An 18212-nucleotide genomic window follows, 5' to 3' on the forward strand; every position below is an offset into this window, starting at 1 on the left:
TATTTGGAGTTAAGTTAAAAAATAGTACTATTAGAATTAGAAAATATTATAGTTTTATGAGTGTGAATTTTTTTTTAGAAAAAACTTTAAAAAAGTGATTTTGAAAAATTCATTTTCCAAAAAATTTCCAAAAGCGTGTAAAACTTCGTACGCAAACACGTTTTTTAAAAAAAGAAAAAAAATGTATGGACAAGCGGGTCCTACATCTTTTGCATTTGCTCTTCATTCCATTACTCCACCCCCCCCCCCCCCCCCCAGTGCTCCCGCCGGAAAATTCATCCTAGAGTAGCAATTTTTTCAGCTAGCATCTCGTATTCGGCATTCACTTTCTGATTACCAATGTCAACTAAACAACCCTACCGGAAAATTTACAGTTTATGCAGTTTTCAACCCATATATCTATTAACAAACAAAACAACGCCTCTCTTTCCCCTCCCCATACAAAACTATCATCGCCAAACGCACACAAAATCCGACGACTTCGCTGCCAATGCTTGTGAGGAGAACGCCGCATTGAAAGTGCAGACCCTTCTCAAGATTGAAGCACAAAAATCAGTGAGTGACATATTTCAATCCCTCAGCCAATGCAACTTTACACTATCTGAAGATTTCATTCTTGACGTGCTTAAACGGCACCGTTCTGATTGGAAACCAGCTTTTACGTTCTTCAAATGGGTATTAGCAGGTGGGTATTCACCAAAGACTGGATCTTTCAATGAAATTCTTGATATACTTGGGCGAATGAGGCGTTTTGATGAACTCAACCAAGTGCTCGACGAAATGTCTAAGAGAGGATTAGTTAATGAAAGAACTTATGGCATTGCGATTAATAGATATGCTGCAGCCCATAAAGTTGAAGATGCAATAGAGTTTTTCTATAAGAGGAAAGATTTGGGTTTGGAGCTTGATCTTATTGCTTTTCAGACGCTTCTCGTATGTTTGTGTCGATTCAAGCACGTTGAAGCTGCTGAATTCTTGTTTCACAATAAGAAAAATGAGTTCAAGCATGATATAAAGACGCGTAATATCATTCTGAATGGATGGTGTGTTTTGGGGAGTTTACGTGAGGCAAAGAGGTTTTGGAATGATATTGTGACTTCAAAGTGTAAGCCGGATAAGTTTACGTATGGGATATTCATCAATTCTCTATGCAAATCAGGGAAAATAAGCACTGCAGTGAAGTTGTTTCAGACAATGTGGGAGAAAGGGTGTAAGCCGGATTTGGCAATTTGCAATTCTATTATTGATGGATTGTGTTTCAAGAAGAGAATTCCTGAAGCTTTAGAGATTTTCCGTGAAATGAATGAAAGAGATTGTTTACCTGATGTTGCCACTTATAATTCGTTGATCAAGCATTTATGTAAGATCAGGAGGATGGAGAAGGTTTTTGAGCTTTTAGACGAGATGGAAACGAAGGGAGACGGTTGTTTGCCAAATGCTAGAACTTATGGTTACTTGTTAAATTCCGCCAAGACACCTGAGGAAGCTATTGGGATTTTGGAAAGGATGAATAAAAATGGATGTAAAATGCTTGGGGATACCTATAATTTGCTGTTAAGGTTGTTTATGAGCTGGGATAATCAAGAAAGAGTAAAGAGTACATGGGATGAGATGGAGAAGAGTGGACTAGGACCTGATCAACGATCGTATACAATTATGATTCATGGTCTTTTTGAAAGGGGAAGATTAGAGGATGCTTTGTGTTATTTCAATGAGATGATATCAAAGAGTATGGTGCCAGAGCCAAGGACAAATTTGTTAGTGGATGCCATGAACATCAAGCTAAAGGAGAAAAGAAAAGAGTTGGAGAAGAAGGAAATGACAAAAAAGGGAAGGAGTAATGAGAACACTAGGTAATGCATGCTACAATAATTATTACTATTATAATCTTGCTTGACATGCTATTGGCTTGCTTTAGAATGATGACAAAGGCACTTAGAATGTTTTCCAGAATATAGCAAATCGAGAAATCAGGGTATCTGATCACTGCGTGTTAATGCAATCATGTTATAATTAAGCAATTAATTGGATGGTGATAATTTGGAGTGAACTTTTTGTGTGTAACAAGTTTTCTACACTCTCATATAGGTATCCCTAAGAAACAAACTTGGAGATATAAAAGCTTGATAGCATTATTTTTCCAATCTTTTCATATTATAACCAATGCTCGTCCATATTAGTCTTCAATTTGGAAGTTATATTCTTTGAGAAAACTGCTCAGCAAGTTTTACCTGCCCGGAGCTGGAGAAGTGATTGGGGCTAAAAGTAGCATTTGCTGGTTAACTGCCTTGAGTTGCAGAACTGGTAATGTGGATTGTGGGTTCACTGAACAATGTCCTGTGGTTCACTTGTCCCCCTTTCAACTCGATAATTGTGGAGGAAGCAGAATAAACAATCTTGTTCACCTTACATGATTCGTGGTCATATCAACAGTGGAAGATAAGATGACAGATTGGATCATCTCAATGAGATGACATTTACGGGTTGGTGCTTGGAGCAAGGACAAAATTCTGGAGGATGCTGCAAGAAATTTATGGGACAATGAAAGAGGTTTAGGAAACAGAAGAATGAGAAGTTGAATAAGAATGAAAAAGGGTAGGTGATCCGTGAATGGTGCACTAGAGCTAGTTTTGTATGATATCCTCTTTGCTTTCATAAGAATGTAAACATCAATTAAGAATCTTTGAGGCATCTCTTTTGATGTATTTGCTAAAGCAAAGAAGCCTCATCAGCTTATTATATGCAGCGGCACAGACAAATTTATTGCCCATTGGTTTTGTTTCAGACACTCAGCTATGTGACTAATATAGTTGGCTTCTCTATCTGTGAAACGAGTTCCATTTGCTCAAGGAATTTCTCATCTATAACCTTTGTCCACTGAAGGCATCAGCTTACCGCCCTACATCCTGTAGAAATTGTCTAACAAGACGTCTCTGCTTACTTTGGTAAATCTGCGTTGAGTTGGCGAGTGTGTAAATCTCACTAGAACTTCTCTAAACCCCTTGAATATAATCAGCTAAAACATTATGAAGACCACTAATCAATTTCGAAAGCACATTCTTTGTTGTTGACACTACTGTGTATAGGCATATTCTGCTCGTATTTTGCAGTGCCATCAAAACATCAATACAACAAGTATATCTGGAACAGATGCACTAGTCTCCACATGTCCCCTTCTTTTTCCCCTTTTTTGGGTTCATCACTCTTCCGTTCTCTTCTATCCAACATTATATGGGAAAAGAACACGTATAAATCAGGTGTCTTAACACATAAAAGCGCATTGCCATTGCAGTGCTACAACAGAAAAGGATAGTAATTGCACAAACAAGGTGGAGTAATAATAAAATAATTCATATATCTTACTCAAGGTGCCAGTGGTTTACATTCAACAAGGAATAGATTAAACTGTTGCTGCAGAAGCAGGTTCAGCGGCTGGAGATGGTACATACCAGCCGTGATGGATCTCAACTGCTTTCTTTCTTCTTGCAAGACGTGATTTTCTTCTTGCTCCTGTGTTCCTGTGAAGCGTTCCTACTTTGACTGCTTTATCAATTACTGAATATGCTTCTGCAATCAACTTCTCGATAGTAAGAACTTCCTCTGGCTGTGCATCTGGTTTCTTCCTCAGCATGTCCAATTCTTCCAAAACCTGAAACAGGAAAACATACCTTTAATATGCAGATAAGCAGGTTGTCATGTAGCAATAACTTTTTCTCAAAGCAATTGTCAAGTCTTTCCGGAAAATCTCCACTTTTGATCCTAAACACTATTTTTTCCGAGTTGCAAATGCAAGGGGTGCAACACATAAGAGTTGACCTCAAGTGTTGACTGTATGATCACAGTATACGGACTTTTCAAAAATATTAAACAAGAGATTAGCTTCATAGCCAGAGACAAGGACCTTGACATGTCATTACTTACTAGCAGTGATTTTTTTCTTTGTTTCCTATTCCAGTATATGCTGTGTGTCTCATTCTAGTCTTGTCATTCGAAATTAACCAACCCATCTTAACCTAACTGAGTCCTCAATCGTTTTTGATTGAACACATTTGACTTGTTCAAGTTTAGCTCAACATGCCCACGCAATACCCATATAAGTAGCTTATGCGAGAAAATTTAAAGAGGGGGAACTTGATTAATATGATCGTGAAGATAATTTTGGAAAATCTGGGGAAATGCAATAGCGATCGAACAGAAGTAAGCTCAATCAAACAAAGTTTATCAAGAAATCAGTAATTAGGATTGCAATATACCTTCTTCATCCGAGTTTTGACCTCAGATTTTCGAGCTTTGTTGTAAATCCTCCTCTTCTCAGCTTGGCGTGCCCTTTTGGCAGCTGAATCTGCTTTTTTCGTTGGAGCAGCTTCACAAACAATTGAACGACGTGACGGCCGCTGCAGAGGAGTCAGTGAAACATTTCCTGCAACTTTAAGCAAAATTCTGTAAATCATAAGGGTCACTTAATTAAAGCGAATGGTTGTTCAATATGAACCGAGTACCTTTGGAAAATAGATTGACCGAAGTGTTAGCAGAAAAGCTTAGGGGGTTGAAAGCAGCAGAATTTGGGTGAGAGGGATTGAGAGAAAGGGTTTTGAATTTTCCAGTTAAGCTCCAACAAGAAGAAGATATGGAAGCTCCCGCCATCGCTCTTGCTTTGTACTTCTCTTCCTCCCTCTAGAAAGGAAAATCCTCATCACAAGTTGAGCAACTTCCTATTCCAGCTTATCTGCTCAGCCTGTTTGTTTTGAGGTTTACAAATGGGCTTGTCTGTTATGGATAAGGCTGCCTCCTTGGGAACTTAAGCAAATGTCTCAAATAAATCTCAACTTACCAACCTCTAGCCATTAATTATAAACTTATCAAAACTAGCCAACAAAAATTGAAAAACCAAATAATATGGCTTTTTCTCTCAAAGAATCATATACAAAAATCACCTTCCATATTTTTAAGCGTGATTAACAACACTAGATACAAGACAAAAAGGAAATTTTATGGATGATGTAGCAAATAACGTGATGAAATACAAAAAATATATACAATATTCCAAAAATCTAAACAAAAAAGGAACTTTTTCAATGGGTATAGTTGAAATTCATTGAAAATAAATAGATAAGTCAATATACAAAATTTGAGTAAGATTGGAGGTGATTTGGACGGGTTTCGTATCAAAATTCGTAATTAAATCGAATTCAAAAAGTCTTCTGCGACACATGTATCGCGCATGTATCTCACACACAGGTATACATGGATATACATGTGATACACAATAGATACAAATATGATACATATGTGATACACAAATGATACACAGTGTGATACACATATCATTTTTTTCATGTTCAGTTTTTACCGAATTTTCAATTCAAACCACCTCAAAACTTCACCAAATCATCCAAAAACTGAGATTCAAGCTCCTTAACTTGTGCTCAATCTATTCTAATAACACCCACTCAAAATAAAGCAAAAATTTGATATTTTTTGCTACAAATAGCTAATTGGCTAATTTGACTAATATCAATAACATTTTATCAATTGGCCAATTTTTGTAATGAGCTACCTATAAATGGACATAGCTGGTAATTTTCCTGCCTCCTTTCCTTTAATAGAAAATAGGCTCTACTAGGCCCAATAAAAAGCAGAGGCCCAATAATTAAGTTGTGTCCAAGTTTCATGTTCTCCCCCCGTTCCATTTTATTTGGCACTTTTTCCTTCATTAGTCCATTCAAAAAAAGATTAGTATTATAAATAGTATTGTATTTAAAGTAATGTTTATCTTTGAGAGAGATTATAGAGTTTGTAACTTTGTGGCTAACAGCTTGTTTGGATGGATGTTCCCCATTGTATCGTATTGTATTGTTATCGTAAAACAATGTTTGTTTTGATTGTTTCATTAAAATTGATTTTATTGTATTGTTAAATCTATTGTTCCGGAACAATGAAAAATCCCCATTTTTGAAACAACGAATTGGTGTGGTGGGATTGTTTCCTATTTTTCTTTCCAATTATGCTCTAACTTATTACTCTACAATTCTATTTTACCCTTTAGCTTTTTTGCTATTTTAACTCCATCTCCAACCTATGATCTACTTTATTTTTTTCTAGTTCTTCTGTCGCCAACGCTAAAGGTGTTTTACCGCCTTCTGTTTTATTTTTTCTCTTAATTTGCTTTTAACTCAATTCTAATTAGTTGCGCTCCTTTGTTTTGCCTTCTTCTGTCTCGCTCCTTTGTTCTACTTTCTTAAGGTGTTTTGCCTTCTTCTGTTTGTTTTTTAAAATTATTTTTATGCATAATTTTTAATAAATTTAACATTTAACTAATTGAGGGTATTTTAGTAAACGTATCAGTTACAGTACAGTACGATACAATCAAACCAAACAGCAAAAAATTATTTAACAATAACAAATAATACAATCTATTCAAACATTGTATTCATAAAATGATACGATACAATACAATACATTATAAAACAATGGGGAACAATGATCCAAATAGAGTGTAAGTCACTTTTTCCCTATAAATAGAGGAGTTCTATTCCATTATAATTCATCCCAAATTAATAAGAATTCTCTCTCTCTCTCTCTCTCTCTCTCTCTCTCTACTTTTCTCTTCAATACTCTTCTTCTTCTTTTATTGTTTTATAACACGTTATCAGGATTCAACACGAGACTCTAACCAATAGAGTAGAAGGCGTTTGTTTTAATTTGTAGATATACTATGAATTAATTGTCTAATGTTTGAGAAATTAAACCACCCGTGGAGAGAAGAGAGGAATTTGCGTGAGGCTCTTGCGTGAATGCATTGATATTCCAATACTAGACATCTGCTTTAGTCACCAGGCTTTGGTATACGTGCACGGTTCTCAGCTTGTACATAATATTGAGCATACTGATTGTCAATTGTTCAATGAACTTCCTTCAGGAATAAATTCTGAATTTAAGGTAAGTATTTTACCCTTTTTTAAAAAAAAAATCTTGAAATTCTATAATTTAATTAAATACAAGCAAAGACAATAGATTTTGGTTATAAATCTAATAAAGTTTTAAGAAATTATAACCACCTGAAGTGGTAATATTTTTATGTCCCATCATGGTCAAATTAACGTATGATTGTGAGCACAAGAAGTGAAAATCCGTCCCATTGACTTTGTTGTTCTTCTTGTTTCCTTAAGAGAATATGGTAGCAGTATGTGATAAGTTTGAAAGAAGACAAAATTATTATCGTGAAGGTATCAATGGATGTGGACGTGATAATAGACGAAATTATAATCGTCATCATTGTGGTAATGAGAACAATAAAGATTCTCAAAATAATCCTTCACTCTATGAAAGTAATGTATATCATTGATTTGACATGATATTTTGTAAAGCACATATAGATAATTATGGTCCATTCATGATGTGAATGCGACAACATGTGATTTATGAATACATATTCATTCTTGGAAGAATATGAACGTGCTATTGATAATGAATATACCACACTCACCTCTATGAATACATATTCATTCCTGGAAGAATTGCACACGTCATGATGTAAACATGTTGTTTATCAATATTGATAATTTATCCAATTAGCATAATTGGTTTAACCATGTTAATTTAAGTATAATGTGCAAAAATAAAAGAAAATTTACATGAATGCAAAAATAATGTTGTTTGTTCTCATTAATTAATAGACCAACTAAAATTGGGATTGAATTCGATAAATGTTGGAAATATCAAAGGTGAATATGAACTCATTCACCTACCATGTATACCACAAAAGATGCATCTATGAGATAGTTACATGTGCGATTATTACATAAGATGCTCCTCCAGGCTCCCATAGACAACAACTTACCTCCCTATTCCTGCGCTTTGTCACTACTCAAAGTACCCCACCTGATCCTGGTTGACCATACACGGCCCTCTTCCTCACGATCTCTAAATCCATCACCAATAATCTATGCTGAGTCGTGAGATCCTCACTGGGTATAACCTTGCAATCCATACACAGACTCCTATCGCACTTTCGGAGAAATAAATAATCAATTTGAGTCTTGACCAAAAAACTCCGGAATATAACCAAGTGCTCCTCCCTTTTTTAAAAACATAAGTTGGCAATCACCAAATCTCGCTATACTTTGTAATAATTATTTCACTACACACGTTTTGGATTAATCTGATTGCTAGAGACCTTATTATTTATTCTAAAATTAATTTTTGGGTTACACTCTCTTGAATCCTGATTTGATGTTTATTTTAATAAAAATTTCAGTCAAACCGAAAGCATATCAGAGACTCGAGCCAAACTGTCAAAAGGGTGCTTATCGTGCAGCTTTGAACCCACAAAACTGTGGGCAAGTCCGACTAACGCTGCTTTTAAAGTGCCCACTGTTAGTATAGGAACCTGTGCTTCAGTTACCCTGACTTGGTAGTCACTTCTCAGTACGTGGGCTTTCTCTATCTTTTAGATTCTCTGTTTTATATCTTTTGAATTTTTTTTCTAAATTAATATAATGTTATTTATTCTATTTTAAACTACGTATTGTATACTAAAATTACGAGAAAAGAATAAAACGTTTATTGCTAATTTTTATCAGTAATAATTGCAAAATGACTTGCCCGATATGTTTGTAAATAGGTGAGGGCGTGATTCAGGAGCGAGCTGCTTTAGAATTACTTATAAAAGATGGCGTAGGCTTTAGTCCCCAGCCCCACCACTTTTTTATAGGACCAACAAAAGACGTATCAAACGTACAACACATATAAAACACACTTTTCAGTTTTAACTTTCTTGTATTTCATTCTTTTGACTTTTGAGGAAGGGGACTTGAGGCTTCAATCATGTTCAGTCTCTATTGGAACAAAAAGCATAAAAGTGAGTAATCGGGAAATGCCATCTACAGCTAGAAAAGATAAGAATATTTGGGAATACTTCGTTTATCAGACCATTGTTTCTTTCTTGTAGTTTGTGTTTTATTAGTGTTTGATACCTGCAGTACCTTCACGGTCGCGAGTATTGTCATGGGCGGCTTTCCAGCCGTGCCCCATGACCCCTTGGGCGCGTCCCGTGGCGTCCTAACAAGCCTTCCAATGCCTAGCGCTACGGACGACCCCGTGGTCTTGGCCGCGCCAAGTGACAAGCGCGCATGTGCCTCTGTCGCCCCACCGATATCCCTCGCCAGCGCCCAACCGCAGGCAGATGCCAACAGCGCCGCGCGCGCAGACAATGCCGCGCGCGCAGATCCTGATGCCAAAGACTATGCTGCCGACAACGGCCATGTTTTCTGCCTTATAGCAAACTAAGTCTTTTTCATTGTAAATATAGAGTAGTTTTATTCCATGTACTTCCATTATGTTTCTCTAGCTTAATCAAGTCTAGTCTTGTAGCTTTGGATTATTTTTTTAAGCATTATTAGGGGGATCAAGCAATCAAACTTTCTAGCAAGCAAACAATTCTCTGTACTGGTGTCTCTCCCCCTCGACACCGCGTTGCCTTTCTGTAATAGCTTTCATTAATGCAATCAAGTTTTCTTTCATTCTCAATTCTCATTCATGTTCTCTCAATTGCTCTTGACATTGGTTTTCCCGTACGGCACTGACAATCTAGTCTAGCGTACGGAGGGACCTCAGTTGGCGGACAACAACTGCACTGACATCAGTTGCTTAGCCTTACGTCGCCCTTCCAAGGAATCTCATATTCTAGTTATAGTTTTCTTTTGCTAAGTACGAGAATATATTTTTAATTGAGTCCTTAAATTATTCATCACTATTTGATTCAATTATCATCAATATATCATAGTAAATGATAGATTTCTCAAAGATCAATTTTTGATAGTGTTACGGTAAAAATGTAGTCGCCAGAATATGTATTTGATAGTGTACGTCTCATCTTTAAGAAAAAGTCTAAAAAAACAACAAAAAAAAACGATATAAACCGAATTGATAAAAAATTAACTTAATTGGTTTATTATTTTTTAGGGAAAAACCGATCCAACCGAACCATAATTATCCCTAGTCACGATCAAATATGAGTAAACAGCTCAAAGATCCCTCCTCCTCAACGACAACAATAACAAAACAAAATTTAGTGTAATTAAGAGTCAAAATCACTTTACCCCTTTAGCCTTGGGAAACAATACCCCTCACGTTTTAAATGGGAAAGGGAACCCCCTTGTGCAATATTTTTTTTGGTAAGAGTTTCTTAATAAGAAAAAAATATTTGTTTCAAAATATTTTTTATTTTAATAAACAAAAAATATTTATACTACTTTTTTCAATGTTACTCTTACTTCTTTAGTTAGTAAAGCGTCGATAAGCAATACGTTTAAGAAAAAAATAAAAGATACTCCTCCTGTTTCAGTTTATGTGAACCTATTTCTTTTTTTTTCGTTCAAAAAAGAATGACCTCTTTTTAAATTTGTTAACGATTTAGCTTAAACTTACAATTCTGTTCTTAGTGATGAGCTTTTATAACCACACAACTACTCTGGCCCCTTTGGACTTGTTTAGGATTACAAATTTCAAAAGTATTCATTTTTTCTTAAACTTTGTAACCAGTAAAACAGATTCACATAAATTGAAACGGAGAGAGGAATTAATAAGTGTACAAACTTTAAAAGATAGACAACATGCACCAAATAAAGCATATACATTCTCAAAACTATAATAAATACAAAGGTTAAATCTATTGCTACAAAAAGATAATAGATAACATTGTTCATCTTCCATTTATTAATTTCAAATTATAGATCTGTTTTAAGTTGGGAAACTGGCTATGTAAGTGACAGTGTGTCACATGATAATAAACAAGGGACTGTCACATGATAATATAAACAAGCCACGGATTAGCATACAAAACCAGGCTGTCCCTTTTAAAAATGTCTTCATGTATGTATGAGCTATCTATATGTTTTGGTACTATCATATAGATTAATTCCAATAAAAAAAATACTTAGTACAATAATTAGTGCTTGAAACATTAAGTTTAGGTGTCACACTTTATTGTTGCATTTTTGTTTAGTGGCAACATTTTCTTTAAACAATCATTGTACAAACATTAGAAATTTATAAATGTCTAATACACAATTAAATAGGATTTGCCTAAATCTGGATCAAGTCCAAAATCTCCTCTGTCCTCACATCTACCAGCCTAACAAACCCATGTCCCAATTTTCATTTCTTTGAATAATTATTATTTCTTTCATACTTTTTGGAGACTGAAAATAAAAGAAAAGGCAACTAATTATTGGTTAAATCAATTAAAGTTCAAATTTATTAACTGGTAATAAGAGAATATTTATATACTTAAATCTTTTAAAATTAACAATATGTAAATATCTGAAAGAATCAAGTATAAACCAAAAACATGAAAGAGCTTAATTTATTAGAACCGATTAAATTACAATGAGCAAAATTCATTTTTACAACATCAGTACATAATCTTGAATCCAATCATGAAATACCCAAAAATATAAAAACTTAAAAAGGATTACTTCTACTACTAATAATTCATTAATGATAAAAAGTTTAAAAGAAAATGTACAACCTGAGCACTGGTGCAAGACTAAGGTTTTCCGGTACCACCAACCACAGCGTATAATCTTGTCGATTCGGGTAGCTCAAAACCCGACTCCGAATGTAGCGGGTCGATGCGGCTCAAACTTCCTATTCTTCCAGAAACAACTCTCCGGCGCAAGTTTAGCCGCCACCGCCATCCTCATCGGCTCCGACTTGCACCTCGTCAACACGAACGGCTCGTAAGCCACAGCATTCACCAATTTCTGCTCTATCATCGTCGCCATGGACATCGCCGGAACGCCAACCGCCGGCAGGCAACACGAAGACCTCGGCGGTATTAGCAGATGTTGATCGCTCCTGTTATCCTGCGCTGGGTGCGGAGGTTTAGAATCGATGCTAATCCTTTTCTTCACTGATTTAGCTTGTTTTTCTCTCTCTGGTAAAATGAAGTCGGTGCTGTGTACCCATGTTTCTTTGGATACCTCCATTGATAATTTTGGTTCGTACATCATCATTAGCAAGCAATCTGGTAGAACTGATTTAATTATATCTCCTTTTTTGACTTCATTCTTTTCTGTCCCCACAACTTCTACATCATCAGATTTTGCTGTTGCTTCTTCTTCTTCTTCTTCTTCTTCCTGTTTTGCATCTTCGTCAATGTGTTCCAACAAGAGTGTTTCTTCCATTTCTTTCTTTGTTATGGTAGAGTTGAATGTTTCTTCTTCTTCTTCTTCTTCTGTTGCTTCCGATTTATCTTCTCTGGATTCGCTAGAGTTTTCTGAAAATGATGAATAGCTCTGACTGCTGCCTCCTTCTTCTTCTTCTTCTTCCTTCTCTGGTTCAGGGATTTGGTTATCTTCAACGTTTTCTGTTGTTTGATCTACAGTTGATTCTTCTACTTGTCCAATGGAGTTTACTTCTGCTATAAGTGGCTTTATCTCACTCTGTTCTTCATCTTCTTGCTCTGGTTCGGGTTCTAATTCACTGCTCTTGAGCTTTTCTTCGTCTTTACTACTTTCTATTTCCATTTCCATAATCTCTACTGATTCTGAGATCTCTTCATTTTCCACAAGATCTACTGAATCACTGGTTTCCTCCGGCTCTTCGCACCGTTTGTCAATCACTTGAAGCTCATTATTCCACTCACATTTCTCTGCATCTGGTAGTTCTTTTTCCACATGCTCATTTTCTCCAATTTCATCCTTATTTTCATCTTCTTTTTCATTATTTTCTTTTCGAACAGGTGATTCCCAGAATTTATTAGTAAGATCAGCCATTTTCATAGGATCAGATCGACATCTCATTAAAAGCAAAGCATTCTTAGGCGGAACGCAAATGCTTACTCTAGCTTTCTCTTCTTCCTCCGGTACTCCTAATTCCTTCATTTCAATAATTCTCTCAACATCCTTAAATTCAATATCGTCAAACACATGCCTTCTTGAACTCCTCATTCTACTTTTCATTTCCTCAATTCTCTCTTCTTCTTCACCATTATTAGCTACCACAAACTCAATCTCTCTATTTTTTTCTGCTTCCCCATTTTGCAATGCAACTAACCATCTACCAAAAGCACACTTAGATCCGTTAATTTTCTCTTCCTTTTCTTTCTCGTTCGTCGAAAAACACGACGAACGACGCGGAAACAAACAGCTGAACTCCCTCAAAGCTTCGTATATCGTCAATGGCAGATGAACCCATCTCTGATTTCTATGTGCCGCGCATTCTTGTTGTGGCTGAAGATGCACACTTAAACACCTTTGATTCAAGACATCAGCAGGGGCTTGTTCAATTTTCCTGAAACTTCCATCGCCTCTTCTTTTGGACAAACTACGTGTCTGTTTTACTTTTTTCTTGGTCTTCATTTTCACTTGACCGATACATGTTACTTTAGGAGAAGAAGGTTCTGGGTTTTCAAAATTAGACCCACGTTTCTTGTTAGTGCAGGGAAACATAGGGGACTGGCCACCTTTGATACTGCCATTGGTTTTAAGCCTACGGCTGAGGGAAGTGGAAAGAGAAAGAGGAGTGTCACGAGCATGGCTTGGGCTAAGAATGGACTTGGAGAGTTTCATTGAAGATGAAGAAAGACGAGAAGTGAAGCAGATGAAAAGTTCACTGGTTGTAGTAGTAGTAGAGTTGGTGCGGTGATGGGGTCTGTCTAAGTCCATTAGCTAGGACAGGACATTGATATCTTGGTTTTCAGTACATTGTTATAGACATTGGACTATAGTGGGGTCTGAAACTGTAAAAAGCTGTGTTTTGTATGGTGGGTTTTTGGCAGAGGAACAGAAGAGGTGGTGTGATTGTGGAGTTTGTAGAATAAGAGAAAGGGGGTTGATAATGCAAAACTATGGGGGAAGATGATGAAATGTTGTTTGTCTTTAGTTGAATGTGAAGATGATTTGCTGGGGTAGGGTTTTGTCCGATTTAATATTTGCCAGATTCACCGTATGACAAAAAGGGGGTGTACAGTGCACTCTCCACACCTATTAAGCTATCGAAACCCCAAAAATTACCCATAATTAGAGAGATTAATAGCCCTTTTGGCCAGCTTATTTTTGGCCAAAAGTGTTTTCCAAATTGAGGTGTTTGGGCAAACTTCTGGAAAGAAAAAAAGTATTTTCGAGGAGAAGCAGAAGCAGAAAAAAATAGCTTCTCTTCAAAAACATTTTTTTGAGAAGCACTTTTGAGAAAAATACACCTAGAAGCAGTTTTTTAAAGCTTGGTCAAACACTAATTGCTGCTCAGAAGTGTTTTTCAAACTAATTAGCCAAATACAAACTGCTTCTTACCAAAAGCACTTTTAAGAAAAGTATTTTTGAAAAAAGCACTTTTCAAAATAAGCTGATTTTTGCAGCTTGGCCAAACGGACTATAAGTTTACTTCATAAACATGCCATCACTGTCATCACTAAGACAAATTTAGGGAAAATTCTGAGAAACCTCCTTGTTTGGTTAGAAAACAAGATATAATGAACTAATAATGTAGGAATTTGCAATATAGTGATTAATAATGTAGGGATTATTTTTTATTGTGTGTTTGATTTATTGTACTAAAATTGGATATACAAGATATTATTTAAATATTTATTTATTTATTTATTAAAATAAAAAGGCTATGAGTTTACAATTATATCCTCAGATACTTTACTTTCATAGGCTTCTAGGAAAAATACAAGGTCATACTTGTATTTTTGTTGTTTTATCCGTGTATATATTTTGCACAGATTAATTTGTCACGCCCCAAGCCTGAAGAGGCGTGGTCGGCACCCGACGCCATACTCGGCCCGAGTGTACCACTCTGTAACTGTGAACTCTAGAGGGGTAACTCTCAACATAGGTCGATGAGGCCATATTCTAAATCATCTAAAAATAACGTCTCTTTCATCTGAGGGGTAAACATACCCAAAAGCTCATACACATAACTATCAGGCCGACGAGGCCGCCATGAATTTCTCCAACCAACAATACCAAACTGAAAGTATACACAGGGCTGGCAAGGCCACAATACTGATTAAGGAATTACACAGGACTCGTCTACAAGCTTTTAGAGATAACTGAACTGTATTATGGTCGGGACATGGCCTCGACCTATCTATCAAACCTGTATATATAAAATAGACTCCAAGGCCTAGACCTGGTAACTCGGAGGAAGTGGAGCTTACCAATCAAGCTGATGTTTGACTTTGTTTACTGGGAATATCTATCTAGTTGTCTATCAGGACCTGCATGCATGAAATGCAGCATCCCCAGCAAAAAGGGACATCAGTACGAAATAATGTACCGAGTATGTAAGGTAATAGAATAACTGAAAGCTGAAATTGAACTGATAATATAATAATTGAAAGTAACTGGGAGTCAAAGATAATCTGAAGATATGCTTACATGCTGATACTAACCTAACTCTCTCAATATAGTAAGTAAAATAATTGTCCAGACCTATAAGGCTCGGTATGTGTAACTGCTCTGCCGTCGTAGGCTTGCTCATAGGCGCTCGGTCACACTAGGCTCTGTATCTCAGTCATTCTCAACTTGCTCAATGGCGCTCGATCATAGTAGGCTCGTATATAACTTACCATCTGATAAGAGGTTGTCCAATAGGGGCCTGCCAACCGATTATAGCTCGATGGTGGTAAAAATACTGTAATACTACCCAATAGGAGCCTGCCCACCGATTATAGCTCGATGGTGGTGAAAATTCTCTCTCTATATATATATATATATATATATATATATATATATATATAGAGAGAGAGAGAGAGAGAGAGAGAGAGAGAGTAATACTACCCAATAGGAGCATGCCCACCGATTATAGCTCGATGGTGGTGAAAATACGACAATACTCTATGTGTGTGTGCGTATATATATATATATATATATATTCTCTGGACTGGAAGAAGATAATACTTAACTGAATATAAAGTCTCAATAAGGAAGAATATTATAACTTATGAGACTAGGATAATGTACATAAGTTCAGGAATACGAACTTCTCTTTATGTCTCATTATCAAACACATGTAGTTATGGGATCATGCCAAAATAAAGGAAGGGTTTAGACTTAACATACCATATCATAATCTGTCCAATAACCACGTTGAACTCGTCTTGTCGCACCTTAATCTACAACAACGAACGACAAGCTTATTTAATAATAAATAGGGCAACACCTCGCCTATAATCTTTACTTCCTCCCAATTCGACATAACACCAGCAACAACAAGAACACAATAATAACAATATGTATACAACATCTTCCAACATTGTCTCCATCACAAAATACCACAAAAGAACCCACACACCCTAATCACTCCATACATAAAACAATAACCATAATAGTGTCAAACAACCTGAAAACATAATGACAAATGACCAGCCTACCATTCTGCCATTATGTGGTGTTTCTCCACATCCTTTATCCTCTAAAACTTCATAAAATAGCATCAAAATAGATAACCCAACAAAAACACGAAACAACCCACAAAACAGTCCACTATAAGTTGAATAACTCAAAATTACGGCTTCTGAATCATCGTTCTGTGAGTTCTTACAATTATTGAACGAATTGCTATACCTTTACAATAGAAAAAATGGATGAGAGAGAGCAGTATACTTACCTTCTTTGGTGAATATCTCATCTCCTATCTTGGTTCTTCAACCCTTAGGTTTTCCTCCAACTAGAACTTGAAAAGAAGAGAAAATTATTTTGGGGTTTGTGTTAAATTTTTGGGAGAAGTTTGCAGGGGCTTATCTCTATTTTTCTTGCTATATAATGAGTGTAATATATGAAGGAAATCAGACCTTAAAAGGGCTTTTTGGCCGACCCAAACTAGCCCCTTTTGGGACATATTCGTCTTTTCATGTAAGCAAGTAGGTGACACACCTACTTGTCACCTATGCAGTCTTGCAAAAATGCAAATACCTATTTACTTCGATGTCGTGTCTACAAACGATTTAATGCGTTAGAAACTAGATTCGTAGATTTTCAATTTGGTAGGTGGATCATCCTTTAATTTAAAGTATATTGGGAGAAAAGCTCAGATATATTTAACCTAATTTTCAACACATTTATGAATGTAAATTTTGATGACCTTTGTCAGCTTTTGTTCCATACTTCGCTTGAATTCAAAACGCAATACACGAATATCATACAACTAAAATAACTCAGAATATAACCTCCTTATCATGTTATGCACACTAGTCTCATCCCAAAAGTACATGTTATAACATCCCAACTTGTCGACTTTCGACGAAACTTATTTTCTTTGATTCATTTAGCTTCTAAGCCTTCCAACCCTCTTGGTACTTGTTATTCATGATCTTAAATATTTTTAACCTCCAAGGTAATATGATTAACTTACTTTATATACTTTCAAAGATGGTCTCACTCCCGAGTTTACATTAAATGACTTACGACATACTTTTACATACAAAAACATTGGGTATAGCATCATTTCCCCCCCTTCGGGACATTCGTCCTCGAATATTGACTGATGCGCTTATCAGTCTCATAACCCATAGATCTTACGAATACTTCAATACTATCCTTGCCATCTAGGCAACTGTTTTGTGAATAAATCTAAATGCTAGAGCATTCCCTTTTTAGGCCTCTTTCTCACACTATGACTTGTGGTCGGAATTTTTCCAATCTCGTAACTGTTGCTACCTTCTGCATGCAGGTTGTACGACTTTGTCCTTGTATGTACGCATATGTGACACTTCTCTCCATTTTCCTCCAACTTTTAGCCAACCTCTAGACCTCACTTTATGAACATATATAGAACTATGACAAGCCGTCCCTTTAGGCATCTATAGGGGTACTGAAGTTCTTTGCTCGGTACTTTATCAAACTTACGACTATTGCTATATCTTGTTTCATAGTCTCGGTTGTCTATGCTTTTGGCCTTACTATATCTAGGTAGGTCATACTATACCATAACTCTAAATTTAATTTATTATTACCGAGGTTTGCTACCTAACTCCAGGTTACTCTCTCACTGCTTATCCTATATTTATAAATCTAAGTCCTTTAATGCTTCTTTATTACTATTCATCTAAAGAATGATAGACTAATCTCATCTCAACTTTGTAACTTTTATCCAACTATTGTTGATTCACCTTCATGTTGATCTTTAATCTACCACTGATAACTTGAAACCTCTTATGTAATACATTGTCATTCGGGTTCACGTTTCATCGGGGAACATCTGAA

General features: G+C 36.1%; 3 protein-coding genes across 4 annotated transcripts; 1 reads left to right on the top strand and 2 right to left on the bottom strand.

The window, feature by feature from the left end:
* The first annotated feature begins 270 nt into the window (after positions 1 to 270).
* LOC104226399 (putative pentatricopeptide repeat-containing protein At3g15200) lies at positions 271 to 2103 on the top strand. The gene has a single exon (XM_009778397.2). The coding sequence runs from the start codon at positions 340 to 342 to the stop codon at positions 1855 to 1857; it is 1518 nt and encodes a 505-aa protein (XP_009776699.1). The 5' UTR covers positions 271 to 339; the 3' UTR covers positions 1858 to 2103.
* A 1227-nt stretch (positions 2104 to 3330) lies between these two features.
* On the bottom strand, positions 3331 to 4736 carry LOC104226388 (small ribosomal subunit protein bS20c). Of its 2 annotated transcripts, none has more exons than XM_009778381.2 (3): positions 4500 to 4736; positions 4254 to 4426; positions 3331 to 3649 (listed from the first exon to the last, which is right to left on the bottom strand). In XM_009778381.2, the coding sequence occupies exons 1-3, from the start codon at positions 4642 to 4644 to the stop codon at positions 3401 to 3403; spliced, it is 567 nt and encodes a 188-aa protein (XP_009776683.1). In that variant the 5' UTR covers positions 4645 to 4736; the 3' UTR covers positions 3331 to 3400. The 2 variants fall into 2 exon arrangements, with proteins under 2 accessions (XP_009776683.1, XP_009776691.1); XM_009778389.2 differs by having other exon boundaries at positions 4254 to 4420; positions 4500 to 4726.
* A 6602-nt stretch (positions 4737 to 11338) lies between these two features.
* On the bottom strand, positions 11339 to 13903 carry LOC104226382 (uncharacterized). Its single transcript, XM_009778367.2, has one exon. The coding sequence runs from the start codon at positions 13668 to 13670 to the stop codon at positions 11604 to 11606; it is 2067 nt and encodes a 688-aa protein (XP_009776669.1). The 5' UTR covers positions 13671 to 13903; the 3' UTR covers positions 11339 to 11603.
* Positions 13904 to 18212: the final 4309 nt, after the last annotated feature.

This window comes from Nicotiana sylvestris, chromosome 6 (assembly GCF_000393655.2).
Source record: "Nicotiana sylvestris chromosome 6, ASM39365v2, whole genome shotgun sequence".
Classification (NCBI taxonomy): domain Eukaryota; kingdom Viridiplantae; phylum Streptophyta; class Magnoliopsida; order Solanales; family Solanaceae; genus Nicotiana; species Nicotiana sylvestris.